Source organism: Leopardus geoffroyi, chromosome A1, assembly GCF_018350155.1.
Source record: "Leopardus geoffroyi isolate Oge1 chromosome A1, O.geoffroyi_Oge1_pat1.0, whole genome shotgun sequence".
NCBI classification, from domain to species: Eukaryota; Metazoa; Chordata; class Mammalia; order Carnivora; family Felidae; genus Leopardus; species Leopardus geoffroyi.
The window spans coordinates 7,881,977-7,908,370 of NC_059326.1; the positions used below are offsets into that span (position 1 = coordinate 7,881,977).

At 45.3% G+C, this 26,394-nt stretch overlaps 1 protein-coding gene across 1 annotated transcript in view; it reads right to left on the reverse strand.

Moving 5' to 3' along the window:
- The window catches only part of FLT1 (fms related receptor tyrosine kinase 1), a 176,200-nt gene that overhangs the window by 53,130 nt on the left and 96,676 nt on the right, over positions 1–26,394 (reverse strand). The window contains exons 14-15 of the mRNA XM_045465730.1: positions 24,616–24,924; positions 19,799–19,945 (exon numbers count right to left, since the gene is read on the reverse strand). Coding sequence (XP_045321686.1) covers positions 19,799–19,945; positions 24,616–24,924 — 456 coding nt within the window. The remainder of the gene's footprint in view (positions 1–19,798; positions 19,946–24,615; positions 24,925–26,394) is intronic.

Genomic DNA, 26,394 nt, shown 5'->3' on the forward strand with positions numbered 1-26,394 from the left:
ATTAGCGGGCCTGGGGAACAGACAAAAACAGCTACTTCTGTCGTACAACCCTTTGCCTATAGTTACGCGTTCAGACGAGGAAATCCGAGCTCTAGGCAACCTTGGGCCCGGCGGCCTGTTTGTGTTTTCTGGGTCCAGGCTTTTGAACAGCACCTTCACCATGCAGCAGAGCTCGGACACCCCCCCCTCCTTCTGGAGGTGATGGGACCCAGGCCGTTCACCGTGTGGAGAGAAAGGAGGTGGGGCACCTTTCAAGAGCCAACGTCAAGGGCGCAGCACATCCAATAATAACACCACTTACCGGGGGGCCTGCTGGGTGTTAGCACCCCACGGGCCACTTCACATCCTGACATTTACAGCCAGCCCGCAGGGTCTTTGTGTCTCCATTTGACAAATGTGGAAACAGATTTGGCGAGGTGAACCCCTACCAAATACACATATATCATCCCTCCCCCACCACCCCCACCCCAGCAAACAGGAAGTGTTTCTTGAATGAGGATGAGTACATGTAGCCCAGCATACCCAATTAAATGCAAAGTCTGGGGTGGGAGGGAGACCAGTGAGAACCGGAATACACAGGAAGGCACCATGGAGGAACTGGGCCTTGAGCTGAGGTTTAAAGGATTAACAGAGGCCACTGAAATCATGCTTGTTCTGAAATGGCGATACAATGGGTCTGCCCAGGCTACAGGCTGTATTTTGTCAAATGGTTTACATTTCCCCTGATTAAGAGAGCCATCCAATAAGGAAAACGTGAGAAATACTGGAAAGCATAAAGAAAATGTAAAACAAACGTACAATCTTTTCTCCCAGCTATTTTCCCTTTATTCTTCTTAAAGTGCACTTTTTAACAACCGTTCGCCCGTTCACGTGCTATTTTTGAGCCCCGACTACATACCAGCCGCTATTCTAGATCTGGCGATATCAGACTAAGCGAGACAAACGAACGCTTGCCTACAAAGGGCTCTGATTATGGTTTTAGAGAGTTATAAATAAGTAATTTAAAGGAACGGTAAAGTCCGTAAAGAAACTAAACCAGGTGAAGGGGACCATGGGTTATGGGGGGGGGGGGTGGTTAGGGGAAGCTCTCTTGGGAGATGACATTTGAGCAGAGACCCAAAAGACAGCGAAAGATGAGCTATTTGGAGATCTATCTGGAAGGGGTATCTGAGGCACATAGGGAGGAGGACCTCTAAAGTCCCTGGGGCAGCAATGAGTTTCAGGGACAGGGAAAAGACCACTGCAGACTTTAGCTAGCAAGCAGGACAGGGGAGGGTTCGCAAGGCCCGACCATGAATGACCACAGGCCATGGTAAGAATTTAAGGTTTTGTTCTAAGCGCCAGAAAAAGCCACTGGAGGGTTATATCTAACTGCTCGTAACTATAAATAAGAGTGCAATTCACACATCTTTAGGCATAAAGATTACTCTCTATTTCGGATTGCTTCCTTAGGATATATTTTCAGAAACAGGCGTATTAGGTCAAGAGCTCATGATTCTTACAACCGCACTGCCTTCCAAAAAGATTATACCCATTAACGTGTCCACCAGCAGAGAAGAGGCTTTTATGTCTCTCCCGCCCGTGACGAGCGGGACCATCTAAAAAGATAAAATACAAAACACAAACCTTTGCTGGTTTGAAAGCGGACTTGGTAGCCATTTTTATTTTGAAAGCACCCGTCCGGGGTGCTTGACTAGAAAAAGCGAGTTCAGATTGAGGAGAGCTTTGAACCCCTGGCCGAGGAGTTTCCGTTTCGGTGTAGAAGGAAGAGAGGGGCTCACAGAGGTTTTTGAGCAGGGAAATGACCTAAGGAAAGCAATGTTTGAGGAAGTTTAGTCTAGAGGGAGAAGACGGGGTAGGCTGCCGCGGGGGAAAAGCGGCATCTGGAGTTCAGCTCACCAGCTGTAATCCGGGCAAGGAATACGGGGCATCCAAATCCGGATGAAGGAACAGGAAGCAGAGAGGAAGAAACGTAAACAGACACTTGGCAGAAGCAACCTGCACGAGTTGCCCCCTCCTGGAGGCAGGAGTGGACAGAGAGGAGTGCAAGACGATTCTGGTCTTCTAAGCCCAGGAAATGGGGGGTGGGGGGGTGGGGGGATGCGTGAGACTCTCCCCACGGCCTTGGCTACAGCATTTCACGCCTGTGAGTATGTCTCCCCATGGGTACGATGAGAATAATACCTGCTTTGCCTATTTTATGGTATCGCCGTGACGGCCGATGGAGATAACTGCAGTGAGAGTTCTGGAAAAGGGAAGACAGGGCACCTGTGGGAATCGCAGGAAGTCAGAGCGAGGCTGGAGCGTGGGTTACCAAGGGCGACGAGCATTCATGGCAGCAGCGGTCTCCTACTCATGAGTGTCACTGCAGCAGCCCTGACCTCCACCAACTTTCTGTCGCCCCGGTCTTGGTTTGAGGCTAACACAACGAACAAAGGAAGGCCCAAGACCTTGGGTGTCACTCGAGGAGACAGGAGCGTAGTTGCCAAGGTGAAAAGACAGTGTCAAGGATGCCGTGGAGCTAACGCCACCGGGCCGTTTCCTGTTTCAGTCGCGCGGAGGAGGCGACAGGGTGACGGGGTGTCCCAAGCCACCCAGCAAAGCTCTTCTTTCCTACCGGCCCTCACGCTACGCTCCGACACGCGGTGCAGACATGGGAACGTCAGCCGCGTTCTCACTCTCTGCTCTCGCTGTTTCTTGCCCTTCTGGCCAACACAGGCCAGTTACTACCTCTACTATGCTTCCTCATCCCCCAGATCTGCTCGCACTTACGCGTAGTTGTGTCCCCTGGTTTCTTTAACGCCTTAACCTTCATGCCGCTCACTTCACCCGACCCGGTCCCTACGATACAGATGCTGTTTATTCTACTGAGGAGCGCACCCTCTGCAAAGGGCTTTCTTTTTAGCTTTTTCATCGGGATCCGTTTCAAACATTTAAAAGTACAGGAAAACTAGAACCCATGTACCCACCACGAAGAGAGCCAGATGTCAACTTTTGGCCATACTGGCTCTAGACCCCCTCCCCCCCTCTCTTTTTATACGAATACAATTCACAGATACCTTATCCCCTTCCCTCTCCTCTCTCCAGAGGCATCGCTATCCTAAAGGTGGGGTGTTATCATTCTCAGGCATGTTTTTGTGCTTTTTCCACATAGGTATGTACCTCCGTAGAAGAGGTAATATTGTTTTGTGCCTTTAAAAATTCTAAATAAAAGGCACCATACAGTAGATGCCTTTTCTCAACTTTTCCTATTTAATGATGTTTTGATATTTATCCTGGTTGATGCATGTAGAATAGAGTTCACTGTTTTTCAAACGTTTATTTATTCTGAGTGAGGGAGCCCAAGAGGGCAAGTGGGCAGGAGGGGGTGGGGCAGAGAGAGACTGAGAGAGAGAGAGAGAGAGAGAGAGAGAATTCCAAGCAGACTACGCTATCCGTGCAGAGCTGGACGCGGGGCTCAATCTCACGAACCATGAGATCGTGACCTGAGCTGAAACGAACGCTTAACCAACTGAGCCACCCAGGCGCCCCTGGAGTTCATTTTTAACTCATGTATAAAACTCATATTTAGCTCATCGTATACAAAAAAAATTCACTTTTCTACCATAAGGTAGTTTTCGCTTTTTTGCTCCCATGAAGAAGGCTGCCAGCGCACCTGTCCCAGACAGTTGTACATGGTTATGCACACATCTCCTTGTGCTGGGTTATAGAGTACACCGATTTTCAGCTCTCCCAAGAATTACAGAATGTCTTCCAAAATACTACTGATTTATACTTTCACTAACACTAAGAGCTGCCCTTCCCCATACTTCCCGATACTTGGAGCTATCAGATGTTTTAATTGGGGGCAAAATGACGGGTGTGAGACGGCATCTCACGGCGGTGTTAACCTACATTTCTCTGATTACCAGGTAGGTGGAACATGGAGCATCATTTTCCATTTTTTTTTTTTTTTTTTGGCCATGAAGGCTTCCTTTCCTGGGAATTACCTCTTCATGTCCCCCACCCGTTTTTCTATTAGCCTATTTGTCTTTTTCGCAGCGATTTTAGGTTCTCTATATGTTTTGGGTACTAATTCCTTATTGGCTAAATATGCTGCAAGGTCCCTCCAACATTCTATGAACAGTCTTTGAAACTTTGTGAATTTTAAATACAAAAGTTTAAAAAATTCTAATGTAGTCAAATTTGTTAATATTCTCAATTATCCTTTGTGCTGCTTGTTCTATTTTATTTTTTATTTATTTTGAGAGAGAGACAGAGACCGTGAGCGAAGGAAGGACAGAGAGAGACACAAACACACAGAATCTGAAGCAGGCTCCAGGCTCTGAGCTGTCAGCACAGAGCCCGACTCGGGGCTCGAACTCATGAACCGTGAGATCATGACCTGAGCTGAAGTTGGACATTCAACCGACTGAGCCCCCCAAGTGCCCCCTGTTGCTTGTTTTAAAAAGATATGCTTTCCAGGGGCGCCTGGGTGGCGCAGTCGGTTGAGCGTCTGACTTCAGCCAGGTCACGATCTCGCGGTCCGTGAGTTCGAGCCCCGCGTCGGGCTCTGGGCTGATGGCTCAGAGCCTGGAGCCTGTTTCCGATTCTGTGTCTCCCTCTCTCTCTGCCCCTCCCCCGTTCATACTCTGTCTCTCTCTGTCCCAAAAATAAATAAACGTTGAAAAAAAAAAAAAAAAGATATGCTTTCCTACACTGATATTAAAGCATTTCCCTTATATACTTTTTTCCAAAAATAAAATCTCTTAAGAAGATTTACTTAGAGATTTGCCTTTTTTCATTTAGGTCTTTAATCCATCTGGATTTTCTTTTGGGGGCGGTATGCGTGTGGTATAAGAATTTGATTTTTACCACATAAATAATCAGTTATTCCAGCATCATTTACTGAATAATCTATTCTTCTCCCACTGAGTTATGATAACAGTTCTGTCAAGATACTAAGTTTCCATATATCTGTGTTTCTGTTTTTAGGCTCTTTGTTCACAGTGACCCATTTATCCCACACAAGTTATGACTGCTTGATAAAATGCGTCTTGATATTTGCTACAGTATGACCCCTTCTTCTTCATAATTATCTCAGCCCTTTACACGTCAATACGGATTTCAGTTTTAGCTAGTCGAATTCTGGGAGAAGTACTATTGGGATGTGGGTGGGGATTCCATTGAATTTATGTAATAATTTTGGGGAAAATTGGCATATTTATTTTTAGGTTGAAACAAATGAAATTGCCAATATTTTTGACCTACAAAAATGGCTCCAAAAAGGTTCCACTAATAATAAACATTCCCATCCAAGAATATAAAATATCTTTGGGTTGTTTGGGTATTCTTTTATGTCATCTGATAACTCTATGTTTTTCTCTTTAAATATCTTTTCGGCTACTTTTACTCCTAGATAGGTTGTAATTTTGTTGTGATGCAAAATGGTCCTGGGTTCTCTGAAGGGTCACCATTTTATGAATTTTCTGGTTCCCCCTTGGGTGTGAATCATTAGAACTAACACGGAGAACTCACTTAGAAACACGATGTTCTACTTTGTGTTGTTGAGATAATTTAATTGTAGGCCTGCTTGCTTCTAGAGGGATCACCTAAGTAATTTCTGACCACTAAAAATAAAAATTCCTGTCAAAACACGATTTATTTCCCTTCGCTGAGAGAAGCTGTATCAGATTGGACGAACAGGACACAGAGCAGGATTTGCAAGAGTGGATGTCTTCAGGGGCCGGGCGCATAACATAAATGAGTTGGGGATGAGATCATGGGAGAGGGACTGTGTCCCTCTGCGTTGTGTGGAGTGCTGAAGGACCGTCTCGCATCCAAAGATGGAAGCATGAACTTCGCTCCAACCAGTTGGAATTGGGGAATTTGAGTCCAGTGTTGTCTTTTGAGTTTCAAAGAGAAGAGAGAAATCTGGATTTTCGATGTCAAAGCTTATGATTTTTAAATGTCGGCAACCCAATCAACTTGAGTACATTTGCTGTGAGGGCCGACAGCAATGTGTATGCTGCGTAGACTAGACACAGCTTTGACTCAGAGGATGTACGTGGGATGGCGCTATTATATTTAAGGAAGCAAAGACCTCTATGATCTGGCTCCTGCCTATCTTCTTCCAGCTTCTGACCCTGCTACGTCCTTCAGCGTATCCTTGGTATGAGCCATTTCACGATAAGTCTCCATGACTTTGAATGGTACGAGCCCCCCAGTCACCCCAGTGAGCATTCATTTACTAATATTTAGCTCAAGGCTATCCCAGGTCTTCTGAGGCACTCGAGCCCCTTCTCTATTGCTCTGGCATCACCTTGCACATGCCTCTACTCCAACACTTAACATTTCGTAGTAAATGTGCTGACTTCCTTCCGTGCCCACGCCATTGCCTTATTCATTACCGAGCCCTCAGGGTCTAGCACTGTGCCAACAGATAGCAGACCCTCCGAATCCAAGGACACGGCCAAATAAACCAAGACCATGGAAAATGGAATTGAGGGGGTGAGAAAAGGCATGAGCTCTGCAGCGTTTGCTGAATATTATGAAGCCGAGGAAGGCAGTAGTTAACGTGGTCTCCCTGTGTGGCGGTACTGACTTACGACCTACGTACCCACCTCTCCCCGGGCTGTAAAGCTGTATGTCAGTTTTTATTATCTTAAGATGCAAAGAGCTGTAGATCCTAGAGCTTAGAAATGTAAACTCAGTTTCATAGGTCTGCTAGAGTAAAATTTTTACATGGAGTTGTTTTTGCGGGGACGTGTACTCCAAGGAAATCTGGTGACGGCACCCAGGGTAAGGGCTTGAAGCATCTACTATGTTGGCTGCTGCTGAGGGTTTTAGATCAGAGTTTGTGACGATGCTGGCCTATATATGTATCCAAGGGAGGCAGTCAGTTGAGCCTCCTTCCTACTCTTGATTTGGGCTCACGTCATGATCTCATGGTTTGGGAGTTCAAGCCCCGCATCGGGCTCTGCGCTGACAGCATGGAGCCTGCATGGGATTCTCTCTGCCCCTCCCACCTCTCTCTCTCTCTCAAAAAAAAAAAAAAAAAAAAAAAATATATATATATATATATATATATATATATACGCATATACATATATATATACACACATATACATACATACACAACCCCTTCAGTTTTTAGTATTTTCAAGGGATTTTATAATTAATTTTCTTTCTTTCCTCAATACCATAAGGTGAAGGACAATCATGCCATTTTATATATAAGCAGCACATTGTCCAAGGAAGGGCATGAAATAGAACTTTAATCCAATTCACCACTGAGTAGCTGCATCTGTAGATCTTTTAAATTAATCTGTGTGACTACATCAGTGCATACCATGTGCTTTTCTCCTGGTCTTTACACAAAAATCTGACTCATTGTTTCCTAAATTGGCCGGCTGGTCTGATCAGTGACTCCTCTGTTTTGATGCTCAGCTGAGCGTCTTAACTTCTGACTGACAGAACATGTCCATCCAGTTTGGCCAAATTAATCGACATAATCAAAACTCTCTTCTCCAGCCATCAAAGGCCTGTTCAGATGACACCTCCTCCATGAAGCCTCCTTGGATCATGCCAATCAGGGGTGCTGACCACATGGAATTTTATACCCTTCACATTGCGTACTTACAAATTGACTTGTACCTATTATGTGTAAGTTTTTCAAAGGTAAGGGTTAAGTTTCACTCGTTTTCATTTTCTCTAGAGTATGACAAAGTGTCTGGCTCATGGAATAGGGAATTAATAGACGTTAGGTTTAATAAAATAAAAAGTAAATTCGGCGGGGTGGGGGGCACTTGGCTGGCTCAGTCGGAAGAGCACGCAACTCTTGACCTTGAGGCTGTGAGTTCCAGCCCCACATAGGGTGTAGAGAATACTAAAAAATAAGTAAACAAACTTTTAAAAATGTTTTAAAAAAGTAAATTGTTATGATAGTGTTGCCTCTCCAACAAAATAATTTCTTTGAGATTAGCCCATGATATATTTCTGATAAACAGTAGCCATGAGGATGATGATGCATCCAGTCGTAGGTCCATGATAAATCACACCTTTAGATTGATACCTCTTTTTTTTTAATTTTTTTTTTCAACGTTTATTTATTATTTTTGGGACAGAGAGAGACAGAGCATGAACGGGGAGGGGCAGAGAGAGAGGGAGACACAGAATCGGAAACAGGCTCCAGGCTCCGAGCCATCAGCCCAGAGCCTGACGCGGGGCTCGAACTCATGGACCGCGAGATCGTGACCTGGCTGAAGTCGGACGCTTAACCGACTGCGCCACCCAGGCGCCCCCCTCTTTTTTTTTTAATGTCTATTTATTTGTGAGAGACAGAGAGAGAGGGAGGGAGGGGGGCAGAGAGAGAAGAAGACACATAATCTGAAGCGGGCTCCAAGGCTCTGGGCGGTCAGCACAGAGCCCTACGTGGGGCTCGAAGCCACTAACGAGTGAGATCATGACCTGAGCCGAAGTCGGCCGCCTAACCAACCGAGCCACCCAGGCGCTCCTAGATTGCTACCTCTTAAAGGAACTGATTAGCTAAGAGCTGTATCTGAACAAAGCACCAGAAGAGCCAAAACAGAGATTAAAGATGGCTAAAGTGATCCAAGAACACTAGAGACTGGATGTCTGACTTCCCACAAAGAACACAGAGGAGAGTTTACATATCCAGTCAAACTTCAGAGGTTTAGAAAACTATGGGTAAGAGAAATCCAAGTTTAGTATGCTGCAAAGGCTGACAAGTTTGGGAAGTGAAGGATGATGGGCTCATTAAACGGCACTAAAAATGCAAACGATTCCAGTGTTTTCAGATGGTCACCATGCAGCTGCTGCCTTCTCTGTTGAGAATTTTACTCTAAGGTCAAGCCACAGGGCAAAGCATTTGCAGATGTAAAACAAAACAAAACAAAACAAAACAAAACAAAACAAAAAGTTGAGGAAGCGTAGAATAATTAGAGACAGAGTGAAAAGCAGCCTTACGATAATATGTGTTAAGTTGAAGAGAATTATGAGATGCTTAAAACACATGGGCTGAAGGAGTTCTGATGGGCAATGTGATCCCTGGTGAGACGATTTGCTCTTTAGCCATGAAAAAGACAGAGAAGAGGGGCTCTTGGAAAAGAATAAGATCGAGAACAGTGGGGGGAAATGCTGTATAATATTCCTCTTCATGAAACCACTGAAAAAGGGAAAAGCCATAAACAAAGGTCCTTTCATTTGGGACAATGTCTATTGCTTCACTAGCTTAACTTACAAATCTGGGTTATGCTAACAGAATAGTTTCCAAAAGCTGCCAAGAAATTGTAAACCGGTTGACTTGAAGGGGTTATAGTTAACGTGAGCACCTTGAAACTGTGCCAAACACACATGTATTTCTAAACATTTAAAAATGAAAAGCATTCTCGCGCCCTTTCGCGGCGAACTCGGTTGTTGTTCTAATGAAGTATTTCAAGATGATTCAGGCACTTGAAAAACGTGTCAGGAGGTGCTAAGTCTATAGTTGTACATAGCTGATAGCTAAGGTTTTAGAGTTCATATCTATAAATTATAAACCCACACATGTGCCCGGGCACATACATGCACTCATTCCTGCTTCAACACATTCCTGTGATATGTTCAGATTTGTCATAGCTCCTTGATGAGGTCGGATGCATTTATACTGCAGAATAGAGCCATTCATCCAAAGTGGCCATTCTGTGTAGAGTGAGGGAGTGTGTCTATGACCAGTAAAGTGTTAGCACTGCATCACATAGAGGTCAAAGTCTAGAGAGTGTTTTCCATCAGCATAGGAATAGTTAAGTTATGGGACTACATACCATATTAAAGGGTATGGATGCCAAAAAGACGGGAGCAGGACATTATGTTCTGATACAGGAAGACCTCCAAGATACGCGGCGAACAAAGCAAGTCACCAAACAAAACACGTTGCATGATCTCAACTCAGATTTGTCTTAGAGATGCTGGCTTCTCTCTCTCTCTCTCCCTCTCCTCTCTAACCGGCACAGGGTTGGCTTTCAGTGAATAGCTGTTGAATGAATGAATGACTGAATCCCATTTATTATTTGCTCCACAAATATGGATGCCCTGCATGTGTATACCTGCACCTTACATAGGCAAAGAGCGGTAAAGTTGTTGACAAAATACAAATCAAATACTTGACGTGCGTTAACTCTCCGTAAGGACATTTTTTGTAGCTTATGCTCCTTCCGTGCCACGTGATCTTTCACAATGAAAACGTATTCGTGTATTACAGAATTTAAAAAAAGATAGTCTTAAAAATGAAATGATGGGGGTGCCCGGGTGGCTCAGTCGGTTAAGCGTCCAACTCTTGATTTTGGCTCAGGTCACGATCTCATGGTTCACGAGGTTAAGCCTCGCCTCAGGCTCTATGCTGATAGTGCAGAGCCTGCTTGGGATTCTCTCTCTCTTCCCTCACCCACTCGTGCTCACTTGCTTTCTCTCAAAATAAATAATAAACTTCAAAAAAATGAATTATGGGCCTCTTTACCATCAGCAAAGAGTCACTGAATGAAAGTTTAAAAGGTATACTCTATATATATATACATACACACACACATCTCCAAATAGTTTAACATTTGCAAAACTTTCAAATTTTTTTTTTTTAATGTTTATCTATCTTTGAGAGAGAGAATGTGAGCAGGGGAGGGGCAGAGAGAGAGGAAGACACAGAATCCGAAGCAGGTTCCAGACCCTGAGCTGTCAGCACAGAGCCCGACGTGGGGCTTGAACTCACGAGCTGAGCCGTGAGATCACGACCTGAGCCAAAGTTGGATGCTTAACTGACTGAGCCACTCAGGTGCCCCCGTTTGCCAAACTTAATATTGACTATGTATACAATGATGAAATATTTTCGAAGCAAGCAAAGTAGGTTTATACTTCACAACAATGTATAATTTTGGATTAAAGGGTCACCTGGGTGGCTCAGTCGGCTAAGCATCCAGCTTCGGCTCAAGCCATGAACTCAAGTCATGATCTCACTGTTCGTGAGTTTGAGCCCCGCATCGGGCTCTCTGCTGTTAGCATAGAGACCACTTCCGATCTTCTGTCCCAACACCCCCCTCAAAAATAAACAAACATTAAAAAAAAAAAACAACTTAAAGAGGCTAAACCAAAATCTATTCCATCAGAAGACTGGCCCCCCTACGGAATGCTTGTGAGTGTGTGTATGTTGGGGGGGGGTGTGTGTGTGTTGGGGTACATGATATACGTTTGCTGTGCTTTATTTCATTTTTCAGTGGTGGCCGGCTGAATTATGATGGAGTTGAATGAGATGGCTAAACTAACATACAATGGAATCGCTTAAGGCTCCTTAGAAGCAGGAGATAATGCAAAAATGAAGCTATCGCTTGAATACGGGCTGGACGAGGAACGGACTTTCTCAGTTTGACTCTATTCAGTCACGTAAGCAATGGCAAATTCATAGACTAGGTTATCTCCAAATAGTTTGTTTCTGTATTTCCCTTCATTGGATTGGGACTCCCCAGTTGCATTGCTGTCTGTCACTGTAGGTCTGGGTTAAACTGTTTCAAGTTTGTACTTGGGGGGACGAGGGGTTCCGTGTAAATTCTGGACACGTGAAACAGAAAAACCTCATTGAATCGTTCTGCTAAGAGACAGAGGTGCACAATTATCTAAGGTAGATCGTCAGGCAGTCTTCAGTGTAAGCAGCAAATTGTAGATCGGGGGGTGGAGACCTCTTCCCTCTCCAAGCGCCCAGACAGCGGCTGTTAAGTTTTGGGGTTAGTGGCTTTGGACAGGGTGCAGTCCTGAGATCTCTAGGGCAAGCTCTTGGAAGGGTCTGCCCTCTCTCTTCCCCCATCTCATCCCCATATGTCTCGATTTCTCTTCTCTTTGTTTTTCTTCATTCCCAAGTTCTTTTTCTCTGCTACCGGTCCCTCAAGCACTGGCTGGTCGTCAAACAAAACAGGCTGCTGATCTTGGCCGTGCTCACACTCCAGTTCCGTGCGTTGCAAGAGGTCACAAAAAGAATCAAAAGACGAGGTTCATTCACAGTCAAAAAGCTTTAATGGGTATAAGGTTTCTGTTTGAGGTGCTGAAAAAGTTCTGAAACTAGATAGTGGTGATGGTTGCACAACTTTGTGACTGTGCTTAGTGCCACTGAATTGTACACGTTAACGATTAAATGGTCAAATTTACGTCATGTGCATTTTGCCACACACACACGCACACACACACAAAGCCGGGGTTGGGGGGGTGGGGGGAGGCCCTTTCTAAAGTGACGCTCACATTCTCAAGTTTGTTTTTTATTTCTCATGGTCTAAATTTTTCATTTCATTTGAAAATCAAGAGGACTTTCAGAAAGCACCAAAGACTCAAATGACCAGCAGACAGCCCCGCTATTTACGAGCGGGTCTGTGCGGTCCGCTGTGTGATCCTCTCGGCTGGGTCTTGCTGTGGCTCACACGTTTCAGGAGGCTTTTCTGGGCTGGATGGGGATCAGGATGCTGTACCGGAAGGCGCGTCCAGGCAATTTTCTTCGGGCAAAGCGTTACGATATGATTAGCTACATATGTATGTATGTGCAAGACCTAAATAAACGACAGTATTTCAGTAAAGAGTCATGGTTGGGTGTCAACACTGATTCTCCATAAATAACTTCTGGCGATTTTGAATACAAAAATGGGACTCTACCCACGGGTTATCTTACTTTTCTGAGGGTAAACCATGGTCGCACTGAACCAGCCAGACATCAACAAGCAGTCGCAGACTTGCGTAAAGTGTCAGTCTCCATTTCTTCACCACGTCAAGGCTGGGATCAAAGTCAGGGTTCCTCTTTCGTCTGGGGTTGGGCTTGCAGCTCTGAACTCCAGCAGTACCAATCAAGACATTTTCCTTGCTGTTACCTCGCTGTACTCTTTCCTTAATTCCACTCCTTTCTCCTCACCTTCTAAATGGAAGTCGATCCTTAGAAAAGAACCGAGTTTTGGCTCTGCAACATATTCAGAACGCCCCCTATGCTTCTATTGTCGTCGGGGGATACGACTCAACCTTGAGAATTTGTTGGAAGATTCTGGCTGGGGAAAGAAGCTACTGGTAAGGTCACTTGTGAAGCTTGGCCCTTCTTGGTCTGGGTACATGGACGCCGCCCCCCCCCCCCCCTTACCTTAAAGACACATATTGGAGAGAAAGGACACTGACAGCAGCTGCTCAGCCAATCACATCAGCGGACTGATGGGGCTCAGTGGGGGTGATAAATAGAGCAGTCAGCTCCCCCTCCCACGCACTCCCCAACGTGTTCCAGGAATCCTGTACACGCTTTCCTGCAATGTTTCTTCATTCATTATGCACCATAAAGGTGGATTTCATAAGAAAAGACAATTACCACTCAGGTTTTACAAAAGATAATTAACATTTCTGAATTTTATGTTCCGTAAGACATCAAGCGAAGCTGTGGATTCTGTCTGAGGGTTGACAGTCACATTATTACCCCTAGGTATTAACACCCTCACTCACTCCTCTCCTCTACTTTCCTCAAGATCTTTCCTAGCTCTATGAAAACCACTTTGTATTTCAGCCATCATTCTGTTCCCCCTGAAGTCCGAGGGCAGCTGGTCACATTGATGTGAATATGCACTTTACAGGTGAAGATGTTTTGTATCAGGGATCTAGTGGTGACAGGAAAGATGTCCCGTTCAGGTCATTGGATCCATAGTCCTAGTAACCAAGATCCAACTTAGGAAGCAGTATTCATCAGCGGGTCAGAGTGATTCTCTCCTACCCCAGCCTCAGGCTACTTAAGAGCAAATCTATTCTTTCTTAGCTCTTTGTTGTTTCCAATCTTAAAATAGGCTAATCTTAAACTTAAAATAGCTCTAATCTTAAAATAGTCTGAAACGTTTTGCTGCCATAGAAATGTAATTTACACAATAGGTCGCTGACGGTTTCTCGGTTTAGGGAAGGCTTTACCAAAAACGTCTCAGGGTGGCACTGTTTTCTACTCTCTTAAATATTTTCGGAGGAAAGTTTGTTACTTTTTCCAGCATTTTAATGACTTTTTCAGAAATCCCACTTTTCTCTGCACAATCAGGTTTGCGCTTGTATCGATGCAAAACGAAGCCAGACAGGCCTTCTTCTGGATCGGCTTCGCACCCTCATCTGGTGTCCTTACGGTGCCATCCGCTCCGTGCCAACAGCCCCACCTACGTGCTTGCTCAGCTCTGTCACAGCTCTGAACATTTTTAGGACCTCGGCGGAGGATCTGGGAAGAGTGTGAGGTAGAAAGGTGACTTTCCGATCATTTTGGAGGAACTGCCGGGCCCTTGAGAAGGTGGCTGGAGCAGTGCTGAGGAGGAGGTCATATGTCCTCCACGGTGACTTTAGACCATTGCCCCAAGGCTGGGTGCAAACCCTTTAAATTTTCAACCCAGTGGAAATGGATGTTTCTTAGATGAGCTTTGCAGCCTGTATACTCCTGAGAATCAAACCATACTCGAAACAGCCAGTGGCCAGTAGAATCCATCCCTAACTTGCCATCGGTCTTTCCGTGTTACATTGGTCTTTCCTGTCCGGTCCTGGACATTCTACTCTCTTTAGCTGATCAATTCTCTCTTCGCCTGTCTTTTCAGAGTAAATATGTCTCAGACTGCCTTTCTCTTCAACACTCTTCAGGAGAGACAGAGACGGAGCGGGGGAGGGGCAGAGAGAGAGGGAGACACAGAATCCGCAGCAGGCTCCGGGCTCTGAGCCATCAGCACAGAGCCCGACGCGGGGCTAGAACTCACAAACCGCGAGATCATGACCCGAGCCGAAGTCAGACGCTCAACCGACTGAACCACCCAGGCGCCCCTTGAGATTTTATTTCTAAGTAACCTCTATATCCAACGTGGGCTCGAACCCACAACCCTGAGATCAAGAGTCGCATGCTCCACCGATCCGGCCAGGCACCCCGTGGGCATGCCTGCTTTAAAAAAAAAAAAAGTTTTAAATATTTTTTATATGGTTTACATTTTTAACATTTAAGAAATAAACTGCAGTCTTTGGGGAGCTTAAGCTTTAAGGGTTAGAAAGGAGAAAATATTGTTTGACGAATATGACGTTGATGTCCACGGAGTCACTAAAACTGATGACGTGGGAGTGATACGCAGGCGCAGTCAGCCCCACACGCCCAGTGTTCGGAATGTGGGCCCCAGAGTCAAGGTCTGGTCCCAGCCTCTGCCCACCAGGCACCGGCTCTGTGATCTGGAGGCAGCTATTTCTCCTCTCTGTGCGTCTGTGTCTTCGTTCCATCCTTTGGAAAACAGGCGTCATAATTTAGCAAGACTCCTAAGATTATTATGAAGGGGAAACTAATGGACCTTAGTGACGCGCTCAGAACAGGCACAGGCACCCAGTCAGCGCTCGTGAAGTTAAACTACATCTGCCAAATGCATCTCCTAACGGTACCTACCTCTGATGACAGGTGTGAAAAGTGAATGAGGTCTTTGTCAAGGTCACACGGTGCCTTGGTTCCTGGTTGAGTGCTCAAGGCATTTTTATTTAATGAAGAAGACCCGTTAAGCTATTCTGTCTTCAGAGCTTTTAAAAACGGGCACACATAAAACTAGAGAATAACCCTCCTGTGACACGAACTGCAAATAAACCAGACGTGGAAGGAAAGCAAGAGTCCCGACGTACTAGAATGAGAAAGAGGGATCTCCAGTAGAGGCAGCCTCTGTGGTTCCCAGGAGGGGAAATGAAGACCCTCCAGGAGTGGTGGGAGTCCAGGGCGACTTGGGGCCCCAGAGGCCCTGGAGGGCCGCTCCGTGGGTGGTGGGCGTGTGGTTTGCAAGGTGCCTGCTTGCTTCTCCCCGGGGTTGCCCTGGCGGAGGCTGCCTCGCGTCCCCCGTGCACACGCTTTCCGGGGCCTGTGTGCTTATCATCCCTTTTTTCCTGCAGATGCCCTGTGGCCCAAGAAAGTCCTACTCAGCTTTCGTCAGGCTTTCTCGAAACTGCATTTCTTCTCTAGGATGGCTGTGCCCCACTGAAGGGTTTCCTGAAAGGAAATGAGGAGGGAGGAGAAAAGTCCTCCCCTTATGGTCTTTCAGCAGGCATTTTATGGCCGCTCGTCCTGAGCACAAGCTCTCACGTGTGCCCTGCTTCCTCTCTCGTATTTTCTTTGGACTCGGGTGCGTTGCCATTTAACAAATGACAATGATGATGGGCCAGATCCTATCGATGACCCAAGGCCACCGAAATCCTCTCGGTATATAAATGTTTTTTGAGTCGCCACGTGTCACAAGTCTCTAAAGGACGTGCAATTTATTTTCTGGCTCTTTAAACTTGAAATAATCAGCTTAACTGATTTCAAGCCATTATCTATTTATATTTGATTATATATTTTCTATTTGTAAATGTTGTATTTATAATTATATATTTCATTACATATATTTAATTGTATATTTTAGTTTTTTTTAATGTTTGTTTTTGAGAGAGAGAGAGAGACAGAGACAGAATGTGAGCAGGGGAAGGGCAGAGAGAGGAGGAGACACAGAATCCGAAGCAGGCTCCAGGCTCTGAGCTGTCAGCACAGAGCCCGACGCGGGGCTCGAACCACGAACCGTGAGATCGGGACCTGAGCTGAAGTTGGACACTTAACCGACTGAGCCACCCGGGTGCCCCTTAATTATATATTTTATATTGGTAAATATACATTTATAATTATATATTTCCTTATACATTTAAGTATTACTTAGGCTTTAAAATTTACTCTCAGTATAGCTTTCCAAAGGCTTAGAATCCCAAGCAGGCTCCACACTGTCGGGGCAGAGCCTGATGTGGAGCTCGAACCCACGAACTACGAGATCATGACCTGAGCGGAAATCAAGAGTTGGATGCTTAACCAACTGAGCCGCCCACGTGCCCCAGTTCAACTCTAATTCTTTAACCCACATCCAAAGTACGAAAACTCAACGTCAGCCAAATTTACGTCTTTCAAAGAAACACCCAGCATCTTAGATTAGTATTTTGTAAAATGTATTTGGGGATCAAGTTAGTTGGGGGAATCCTTTAAAGAAGTTTGCCTGGTTTCTTTAGCACAGGACTTCTTGAGGTCTTTAATATACTAACGTGGACTCTGAATCGCTAAAGGGAGACTATTCCAGGCACTGTTTCCCAACACAAACGTATGTGTTTATTCGTGTGGTCATTCATCCTTTTGTTTTGGTAGAATGCCTCAAGGGATTCGTTTTCTGTGAAACAACCTATCTTAATAGTGTGTCGTTTTGGGCAAATCATTTTACCTCGCTGGGTCTAAATGTTCTATTCTACAAATGGAACTAGAGATACCCCAACGGTCCCTTTAGCTTTAAAAATCCTAAGACAGAGTCTCCCCAACCACCTGGAAGTCCAGACATCTGTGCTCCCAGGTGAACCTCGCTAAGGACAGAATAAAATTGTCTGAAAAACGCTCATCCGTTCCTTCGCTCATGAAACGTTTATCGGTTGCCAAGCACTATGCCAGCTGGGAGGGCAAAAAGAGAAGACACAAATAAGAGGAAGGTTGCACTGGTCTGCCCTCAGGATGCATGTGACATGATGGCAAACACGGAGTGAGAGAGCAGACCCACAGTAAGAGAGCGGTGGGAATAGGCACAGTTAATCCACAGATGGACCGATGATCACAGAACAACTCAGTAAGAGCGAAGAGAAGCAGTCATGAGTAATAAAGACGCCGGGAGGTCCTGCCCCCTCTGTGCAGGAGATGAGTAAGGCTTTCTGGAGAAAGAGCACCTGACTTGGGTCTTAAGGGACAGGGAGGCGTTCGATGAAGGCAAGGCACTCCAGGCAGCGGGGACACAAGAACAAAAGAAGCAGAGGGCGTTGAAGCAACACAAGGAGTCCCGGGATCTACAAGAGCTTGGAGATGGCTAGAACTTAACGTTCAACAGGGGAGGGTGAGCTTGGAGTTGGGGAAGTAGCGAGGGCCAGTTGTTGAGGGCCTCCTCTGTCAGACGCTTGAACTTGGGATAGGGAGCCCGTGAAGACTTGCAAACAGGGAAGTGCCAGGTTCACAGCCGCCTCTTATCCAGCTGTGTAGAAAACAGGTGCAAAGAGAGAAAAAAGAGGCGGAGAGACCAGTCAGGAGATGTTCTCTGAACCCAGAAAATGACAAGAGGACAGCGGAGGGAAGGGAGGACTTGAGGCATATGTCCTATTTACGTGCATAACCCGGATAGCCTGGTGACAGACCAGAGAAGGACGGAGGGGAGGTCACCCGCTCCTGGTGTGGACCATGAGGCAGACGACGTAGTACGAGAGGAGGCGCTGCTCATGGAGAAAAATGATGGGACGTGGTGAGTTTGGGACTGGCCTAGAGGAAGGCCTTTCTAAGATACCTTAACGCTGGAGATGGTCTACCACAACCCCTTTGTGAGCATCGGGCTCAAACGGACATTCTGTTTTGAGCGGAGGACTCACATTTAAGGACCATTCCGTATTGCCAGTCATTTGATTTCGGTTGTTGGGCTATTGTAAATAAACGGCAGTTTTGGGGCGCCTGGGTGGCTCAGTCGGTTGGGCGTCCGACTTCAACTCAGGTCACGATCTCGCGGTCCATGAGTTCGAGCCCCACGTCAGGCTCTGAGCCGTCAGCCCAGGAGCCTGTTTCAGATTCTGTGTCTCCCTCTCTCTCTGCCCCTCCCCCGTTCATGCTCTCTCTCTCTCTGTCTCAAAAATAAATAAACGTTAAAAAAATTTTTTTTAAAAATTAATAAATGGCAGTTTTACTTTTAATATAAGTGGAATTATTAAGTAAAATTATAAATGAGTTCCTTTTAATCTTATTTCATCACAAAATTATCAGGCAGGCAACAGACAGTGTTGATACTTACTGATTTAAGTCTAGTGGTTTTTGGTATATTTTTTAGTGAAAGAAAATTAAGACGTGACCATTAACTTAGATTTTTTTTTAAACCAGTATTCTATCATTTAAAATAGTCTTCTTTTTACCAAGTCATTAAAATTGATATAGGTGAATTAAAAAGCTTGTAGGGGTGCCTGGATGGCTTAGTCACCTGAGCGTCGACTTTGGCTCAGGTCATGATCTCACGGTTCACGGGTTCGAGCCTCGTATCCGGCTCTGTGCTGACAGCTCAGCCTGGAGCCTGCTTCAGATTCTGTCTCCTGCTCTGCCCCTCCCTGGCTCACACGCTGTCTCTCTCTCTCTCTCTTTCAAAAATAAATAAAAACTAAAAAAAAAAAAAAAAGCTTACAAAACTACCCTGAACTTCATATACACTAGATGTTCAAAGTTCTGCCATACCTCAAGCCAAGGAACCAACTCCTCACTTTCTCTGTTAAGCTGAACTGACATGTTTTCTAAGGGGCTCTTACCATTTCTTTATGAATGTACCATTTAAAGCAGATTCTGTATGGATCCTTCTACAGGGTTAGGAATATGGTGTGCAAAAGAACTAACTCTTAATAATATTCCTCATTAGACGTTAATATAAACAATGGGGCGCCTGGGTGGCTCAGTCGGTTGAGCGTCCGACTTCGGCTCAGGTCATGATCTCGCGGTCTGTGGGTTTGAGCCCCGCGTTGGGCTCTGGGCTGACGGCTCGGAGCCTGGAGCCTGCTTCGGATTCTCTGTCTCCCTCTCTCTCTGCCCCTCCCCCACCCACGCTGTCTCTCAAAAATAAACATTAAAAAAAAAAAAAGAAGTTGTTAATAGAAGCATGACCCAGAGCTCTGTCCGCAAGTGTTTCTCGATGTACAGAACGGAGCTGAGAGGAACGTTAAAGGAAGAAGAGAATGATGAGAAAGAGGGACTTCGAGGCAAACGATCTCTTACCGGGTTCCTGCTGTATTTGGTGGTTGTTTTTAAACCAGGTTATCTGAGGCTCTGGGACACCAGTAACATGACAGCGGAATATGCTGGAGCTGCTGATGGCCACTGTGCGATCGCTGAGGCTTGTCAGGAGGCGTGGGGCTTCCTGATCTAGTGAATAAAGAAAGGGGGTGGTTACTACTCATTAGCTGTGTTCCTTGTTACAAATGCACATCAATACTTCACGTACAGAGAGAAGCAGCAAAACTCTATCGTCAGGTTTCCCTCACATTTTGTTCCCTAAGTTCTCCTTCTACCGTTAAACTACTGCGTCGTCTTTCTTGAATTGCTACGATCAATGCAAATTTGTTAGAACGCAGAGTAAGATCAAGAACGGAGCCCTATATTTTTAGGTTTCAGGATCAAGGTGTTTTTTTTTTTTTTTTTTTCGCCTGGCCAACCAGTTTTCCTTTTGTGAGAGAAGCTTTTCAAAATCCTGAGGATTTTGCCTACTGTTTGAGGAGCTTAAAAAGGAAAAAGGCGATTTTGGATACAGGCTCGTAACCAATCTTTCCAGAAATCCTAGTATTCTCGTGATGAGCTAATGTAATTTTGTGTGTCGTTTTTTTGATGTGTTTGTGAGGCCACGTCTGTGTTGCTCAGCTATCCGTAACCTCAATTGTAAGGTAGCAGACCCAACAGGAGAATTGCGTGGACTTTGGAAGCTTTATTGATTATTTCCTTCCTTCACCCCTTCCCCAGTGCAAGCAACCGAAGGATTAATTCAAGAGGCAGAGGCAAAGGTTTGTGGTTTTTGCACTATATAATAGTACAAGTATTGTATTTTATATTATTTTCTCTTAGAACATACAAATATGATACAATACAATTTATTTTAATAAAATGCCGACCGATATAGTACAACAACAGGAATTTAATACATTAGGATACAATACATTACACAACATTAAAATCCCACATTGGAACAGCAGCACCCCGAGGCCCCAGTGAGTACAGCGTCTCTATGTAACAAAGTAGTCAGTCCTGCTGATGTGTATACATTCTAGTTAGGCGAGTGCTGCATGGGTAGCTCAAGCTTCCAAGGTGAAAAGGACGAAGAAGACAAGTCCTAACCCTCCCGAATCCTCCTCCTCTCCCCCCGCACCCCCCGCCCGTGTTGCAACTCCTGGAACAGAAATCAAGAGTTTTGGCGTGACTTACGCATTCTGCGCCACTGTCTTCAATCAGACAGAGGGAGCTTTCTCTGACCATTTTGCATTTCCTCCTCTTATTGTACTAACGCTGTGAAAGCAGCCAGGGAGTAATCACAGTGCTCTAAGAAGTGACACACCGCAGTGGCCCTGATTCCCCCGTCCCTGCAGGGTTCTGCCCGGTCCCACAACCTTTCTCTTTTTGTTCCTGCAGGGAAACTCTCAGGATGAGCATTCGGTGAAGCAGTTTAGAAATCTCAGGTGAAAAAGCTGATTGTCACGTAACTCGAACAGCACGTTGACCCGGCAGGGTTACTAATCTGGCGGGAGGAACAGCGTTCTCATTACATTTTGATTTCCACGCTTCTCGCTGGTCTTTCCTCACTTGACACAACAGGGGATCTGAAGGCTAAAAAGAGGGTTGAGAGGGGAGCCCTGACATAGAAACTCTTCAAGCGTAGAGTGGAATGAATGATTGCCATGGCCCTTTCCCCTTCTGTCGGTGTATCTTTCCTGATCTCTCCTGCACCCGCCCCCCAGGCAGAACCATTTCAACGTTTCGGTGTTGGCATTCTGGGCCACCTGTCATGTGGTGTTTCCCAAAAGAAAATGCAGTCAGATAGCAACATCTTCAACTCCGATCACTTGTACGTGCTTGATTGTTACAGTTTCGACATTTTTTTTTTTTTTTTTTTTACACAGCAAAGACTCTAAACAGATTGGTGACACAAGACAAGATAACGAAGAACGGGGTCATATTACTATTTAGTCTAGTTCAGGTGGCAAGCCAAATTTGACAGATCTCGTTTAAAACTCAGACACACCTCACTGAGTTACACCTTTAATAGCTTCCCCTACCATATTTACTATTTCCCATGCACGAAATAGGAAAGAGCAATCTGTCATCGCCCATAGGCCTTATTATCAAAAAGGAAGTCTGGATACAAGGCCTCCAACACCCAAATTATTACCGTAGCTACAAACTATAGCATCACCAACGCAGACAGGATTTGGCTTCCCTGACAGGTGTACTGGAAACAATGCCATGAGAATTCCCAAAGGCCCTATCTGCCCTGGACAAACTTCAGGCAAGAGAGAGGTGGCCAAAGGCTACAGAATAAGCACAGGACCCCCCATTAAATACAAAGTTCAGACAAACATATTTTTCTTTGTACCCATTTCTGAAAAAGAAAAACGCCCTCCTCTGTGAACAGTCTCATTTTTGACCGGTTTCTTTAATGACCAGTCAACCAAGGAATCATTTTATCCGCTCGCCCTTTATACCTCATCATCTGTTTTGACATTTTAAGTGAGAAAGGTACACTGAGCCCTTGTTCTTAAGCCTCAGTGGCTGGATGGAATGGTTAGCTGCTTTCCACAACTTAACAAAGGGAAGCTGATCCCTGCCAACTGAGAAAATCAGAATTAACAGAGTATTTCTGCTGGTTATCAATAGCCAAAGACCACTCCCCACTGGCTCTTCACTGCTATGGCCCCAGAGATCTGCCAGGTTTTCATAAAGATCCCGTTTTCTCTTCTCCACTTGGAATGGGGACTGAGGAACCAGCCTCACGTCCTCTACCCCAACTCAATCATTCTCCACATTAGGCTCTTTTTTCTTTCCCTTTCCCCCATTCTCCTCCTCCCCTTCCTCCACACCCAAAAGAGTGACTAACACGAAACACAACCCACCCAGTTGGTCTTTCTTTCCGAAACTCTCTGGAAGGACGAATTCCACAGTGAACAATGAATTACTCGATGGAATTCTTAAGATCATCTCCTGCAAATACTAACACCCTTCCCCTCCCCGCGAAGATCGCAACTGCAATTTCAAGGGGAAGGAAATGATCGATTCTGCACGTCTGATTTGCCATCTTTTCCAGAAGTGCTATCCCTCAGCCGTTTTATTTGTGTTTTCAGCTTTAGTCCAAATCGAGTCCCCACGATCTGTGGCACTGAGGCATTGTTTCCCGAAGGAACACGCTGACTTATAATGAACAAAGACGCCAGGCGAAAAGAGCCATAGGTAAAATTTCAAGATACAATTGATTATTCTTTCCTCTGGGCTGACAACTTCCAGGTTCCTAATTGTTTTCAGAGCATTTGGGGCTCCATGAAACAGGCATTCTGGGGAAATGCTATTGTTTACTCCTTCACACTTGACAAAAGCAATTCCCACGTGAAAGACAAGTTTAGCCCGTGGGACAGAGTCTGTTACCTAAAGGAGGAAACGGTCTGGTGAGTTCCCAAGCCTGAAAAGTTGTCATAATGTCACCTTCTATTGAGCTGCCCGGCCACTGTGTTCTCAGCCCCGGCTATTTTGGTCCCTGGAGGTTGTTTTCCAATAGCCCATGCAAGTCACATATCATGATCGATCATCGATGAAAACAACAGAACAATGCATATTAAATTGGTGAAAAAAATCACTTTCCCCTCAAATGCAAGCCTACAAGAGATTATAATCTCTCCTGATTTAAGCACAGCTCCCTGAATTCTGCTCCTGGGATTTTCCCATTTCTTAATCCCCAAAAAAATCCTATCACCATCTGCATACAGGGAAAGTGGGCTTTGTTTGACGGGCACATTTAGAAGAACGCATTCAACCTTCGGTCACGAATGCCTTGATTTCCTTGATAAACGGATCGTGGTTTGTCTCTGAATGCCATCACTGAGAGAGAAGGGAGTTCTTTAAAAGAATAACCAGGGGACAAATAACACGTCAAATGAAGGCAGGATCCACTTTTTGTCAGAGGCGGTCAGTGGCTGCTGGTCCACTCAGAGGCCCCGTGCTGACCAGTGGCCTGGTTAACCCGGATTACAAACCGGCTGGACTCCGGTGGGCATTCTTAGTTCATACTGTGATAAAGCTTTAATACCTCTGAACTACACCAACATCTTGCACTCCTGGGGCCCATTTTAGAACTCCAGTTTAAGATTAATGTGCTTAATGTAAAAATAATAATAATAATAATAATAAAAAGCATTTTCAAATAAATAAGCATTATAACTTGCTATCCAGTGCCATTTACAAATCAAGAGCGGAGGAAGTAGTACAAAATAAAACCAGGCGGAGGTCCGACAGAGTCTCAAGTTCAACTGTACTCGTTCTGAGCTGGAAGATTAACTTATTCACGTCCATCTTTGGCAGAAACCAGCGCACGTGTTTAAATTATTCAGTTTGCGTAGCTTCGACACTTAAAAATACAAAGAGGCTGGCATCAGAGTGGGAGGAAAGGATCAGTCCCAGGTTGTTGTTTATCAGGCAGGAGGAGACAGCAAAGACTGACAAAAAAAAAAAACAAAAACAGAGAATGCGCCGCAGGGATCCTCCAAATCCAAACGCGCACCAAGTCGGCCCCAGAGAGCAGAGCCCCTCAGCCTGAGTGGGGAGCCCCGGGCTGGGACCTGGGGAGCTCAACATCACTATCATCTCCAAACTCATTTTGGGAGGAGCATCTCCTCTGAGCCGGAAAGTTAGCAACAGTGACAATAAATCAAGATGATATGAGACAACTGTTACTTTTTAATGAGTCCTTTAATGTTTTACATTATTTTGTGTGGTACAATCATTCCTTGTGCTTTTAAATTTGGAGATCCGAGAGAAAACAGCCTTTTTGCTGCAGTGCTCACCTCTAATTGTAACTTCTTTCTTCTGGAGGATTTCTTCCCCTGTGTATATGTTCCTGGCTCTGCAGGCATACGTGCCTGAATCTTCTAGGGAAGCATTCTTGACGGTGAGATCGAGAGTAACAGAGTATTCTTTAGTGATGGCCATTTTTTGCTTGCTGATACTGTGATGCATTGTGCGGTTTTTAACCGTCCGCAGCAAAAGCCAGGTAATGTCTCTGTATAAGAACTTGTTAACTGTGCAAGACAGTTTCAGGTCCTCTCCTTCCGTCGGCAGTTTTTCCAAGTTAACGTGAAATCCGTTGGGCACGTCTGTAAACCAAGAACAAAGAGCTTCAGTTCGTGGAAAACTCAAGGCGTCTCATCCGGAGACAGTCACAGATCTTAACAACTGTTCCTACACGAATTCTCTCAGCATCAGCCTTAAAAGGATGAGTATGTGTCTCTTCCTTTCTGGGGAACTGATCCAACATAGGTAAGAGCCACGTGAGGGCAGCCCATCAGAAGCGAGGCAGGAAATGCAAAGCAGGCTGATTCGGGTGGGACATTTTCCTTGTTTGGGGCAACAGAGTGGAATTTGTTTTACAACTTGGAATGATGACCACGTTTCCCATTTCTTTAGTCTGCACAGGACTCCTCCTGGCGACTGGGCGAAATGGGCAAGTCGTACAAGAGCCATTTGTACTAAAAACCAAGGATGGGGGGGACTTGGGTGGCTCAGTAGGTTAAATGTCCGTCTGTAGCTCAGATCATGGTCTCATGGTTCACGAGTTCGAGTCCCGCTATTTGCACAGAGCCTGCTTCTCATCTTCTGTCTCCCTCTCTCTGCCCCTCCCCTGCGCACCATCTCTCTCAAAAAATAAATATTTAAAAGCATTCCTCTCTCTCCTGGTTTCTCCTCGGGCCTCTGTTTCTTTTTAACAACAAGAAAACAAAAAATAAAAAACCAAAACCACACACACACACACAAAAAAACCCAACGGTAGTTTAATGGTCAGACTTCTCCAAAATAAGTGAGGAAGTCCCAGGTACGTGGTAGGAGACTTGAGCCATGCTGGTCAACACCACTTTAAGCCTAGACTTTTCCAGTAAAAAAACCAACTGGTCTCCCCAGTTTCCTACAATTGGATGGATAGTATCCATCCTGCTGGGGTGCTACCCACCTTGCCTGCCCTTGGCTGGCACAGTGGGCAGAGAAGAGCCACGGCACGTGCTCAGGTACCCTTTCAGGGGGACGGTCCTACTTGGACACACGAGAACACAATGCAGTCAACTCATCTGGAACAGCTGCCTGATGCTCCGATGGGGGAGGGGGAGAGTAATTTCTAAAAATCAAGTTTACTCTCAAAAACGTAGGGAACACCTTCTGAGAGCTACCGTGCCATCAAAAGCCATTTCTCTCCTGTCAATCCCCAGTAACCATCTCTGTCTCCAGCAACACCTCAGGAGCGTGCCTCCTCTGCTTCCTTAACCTTGACCTTCACTCAGCTTTTTGCGCTCAAGCTCCCTGGTCTCATTTGGGAGCATTTCCCCGGAGGATTTAAAAAAAAAAAAAAAAAAAAAAAAAAAAAAAAGAAATCATTGGTCACTGGCCCCGAACTGACCTGCTCTCAAAACCCTCCCATTGCTTGTCACTTGGTGGCATGTCTGTATTTGAGCAAAGAATTTGGGCCAACATTTTACAAAGTACTTTGAAGATGAAAAGCATTATGTTCTGCTATTATTATTATTATCCGTCGCACACAAAGCTATAAAGAAACCTTTAAACCTTAGGGGGACAAT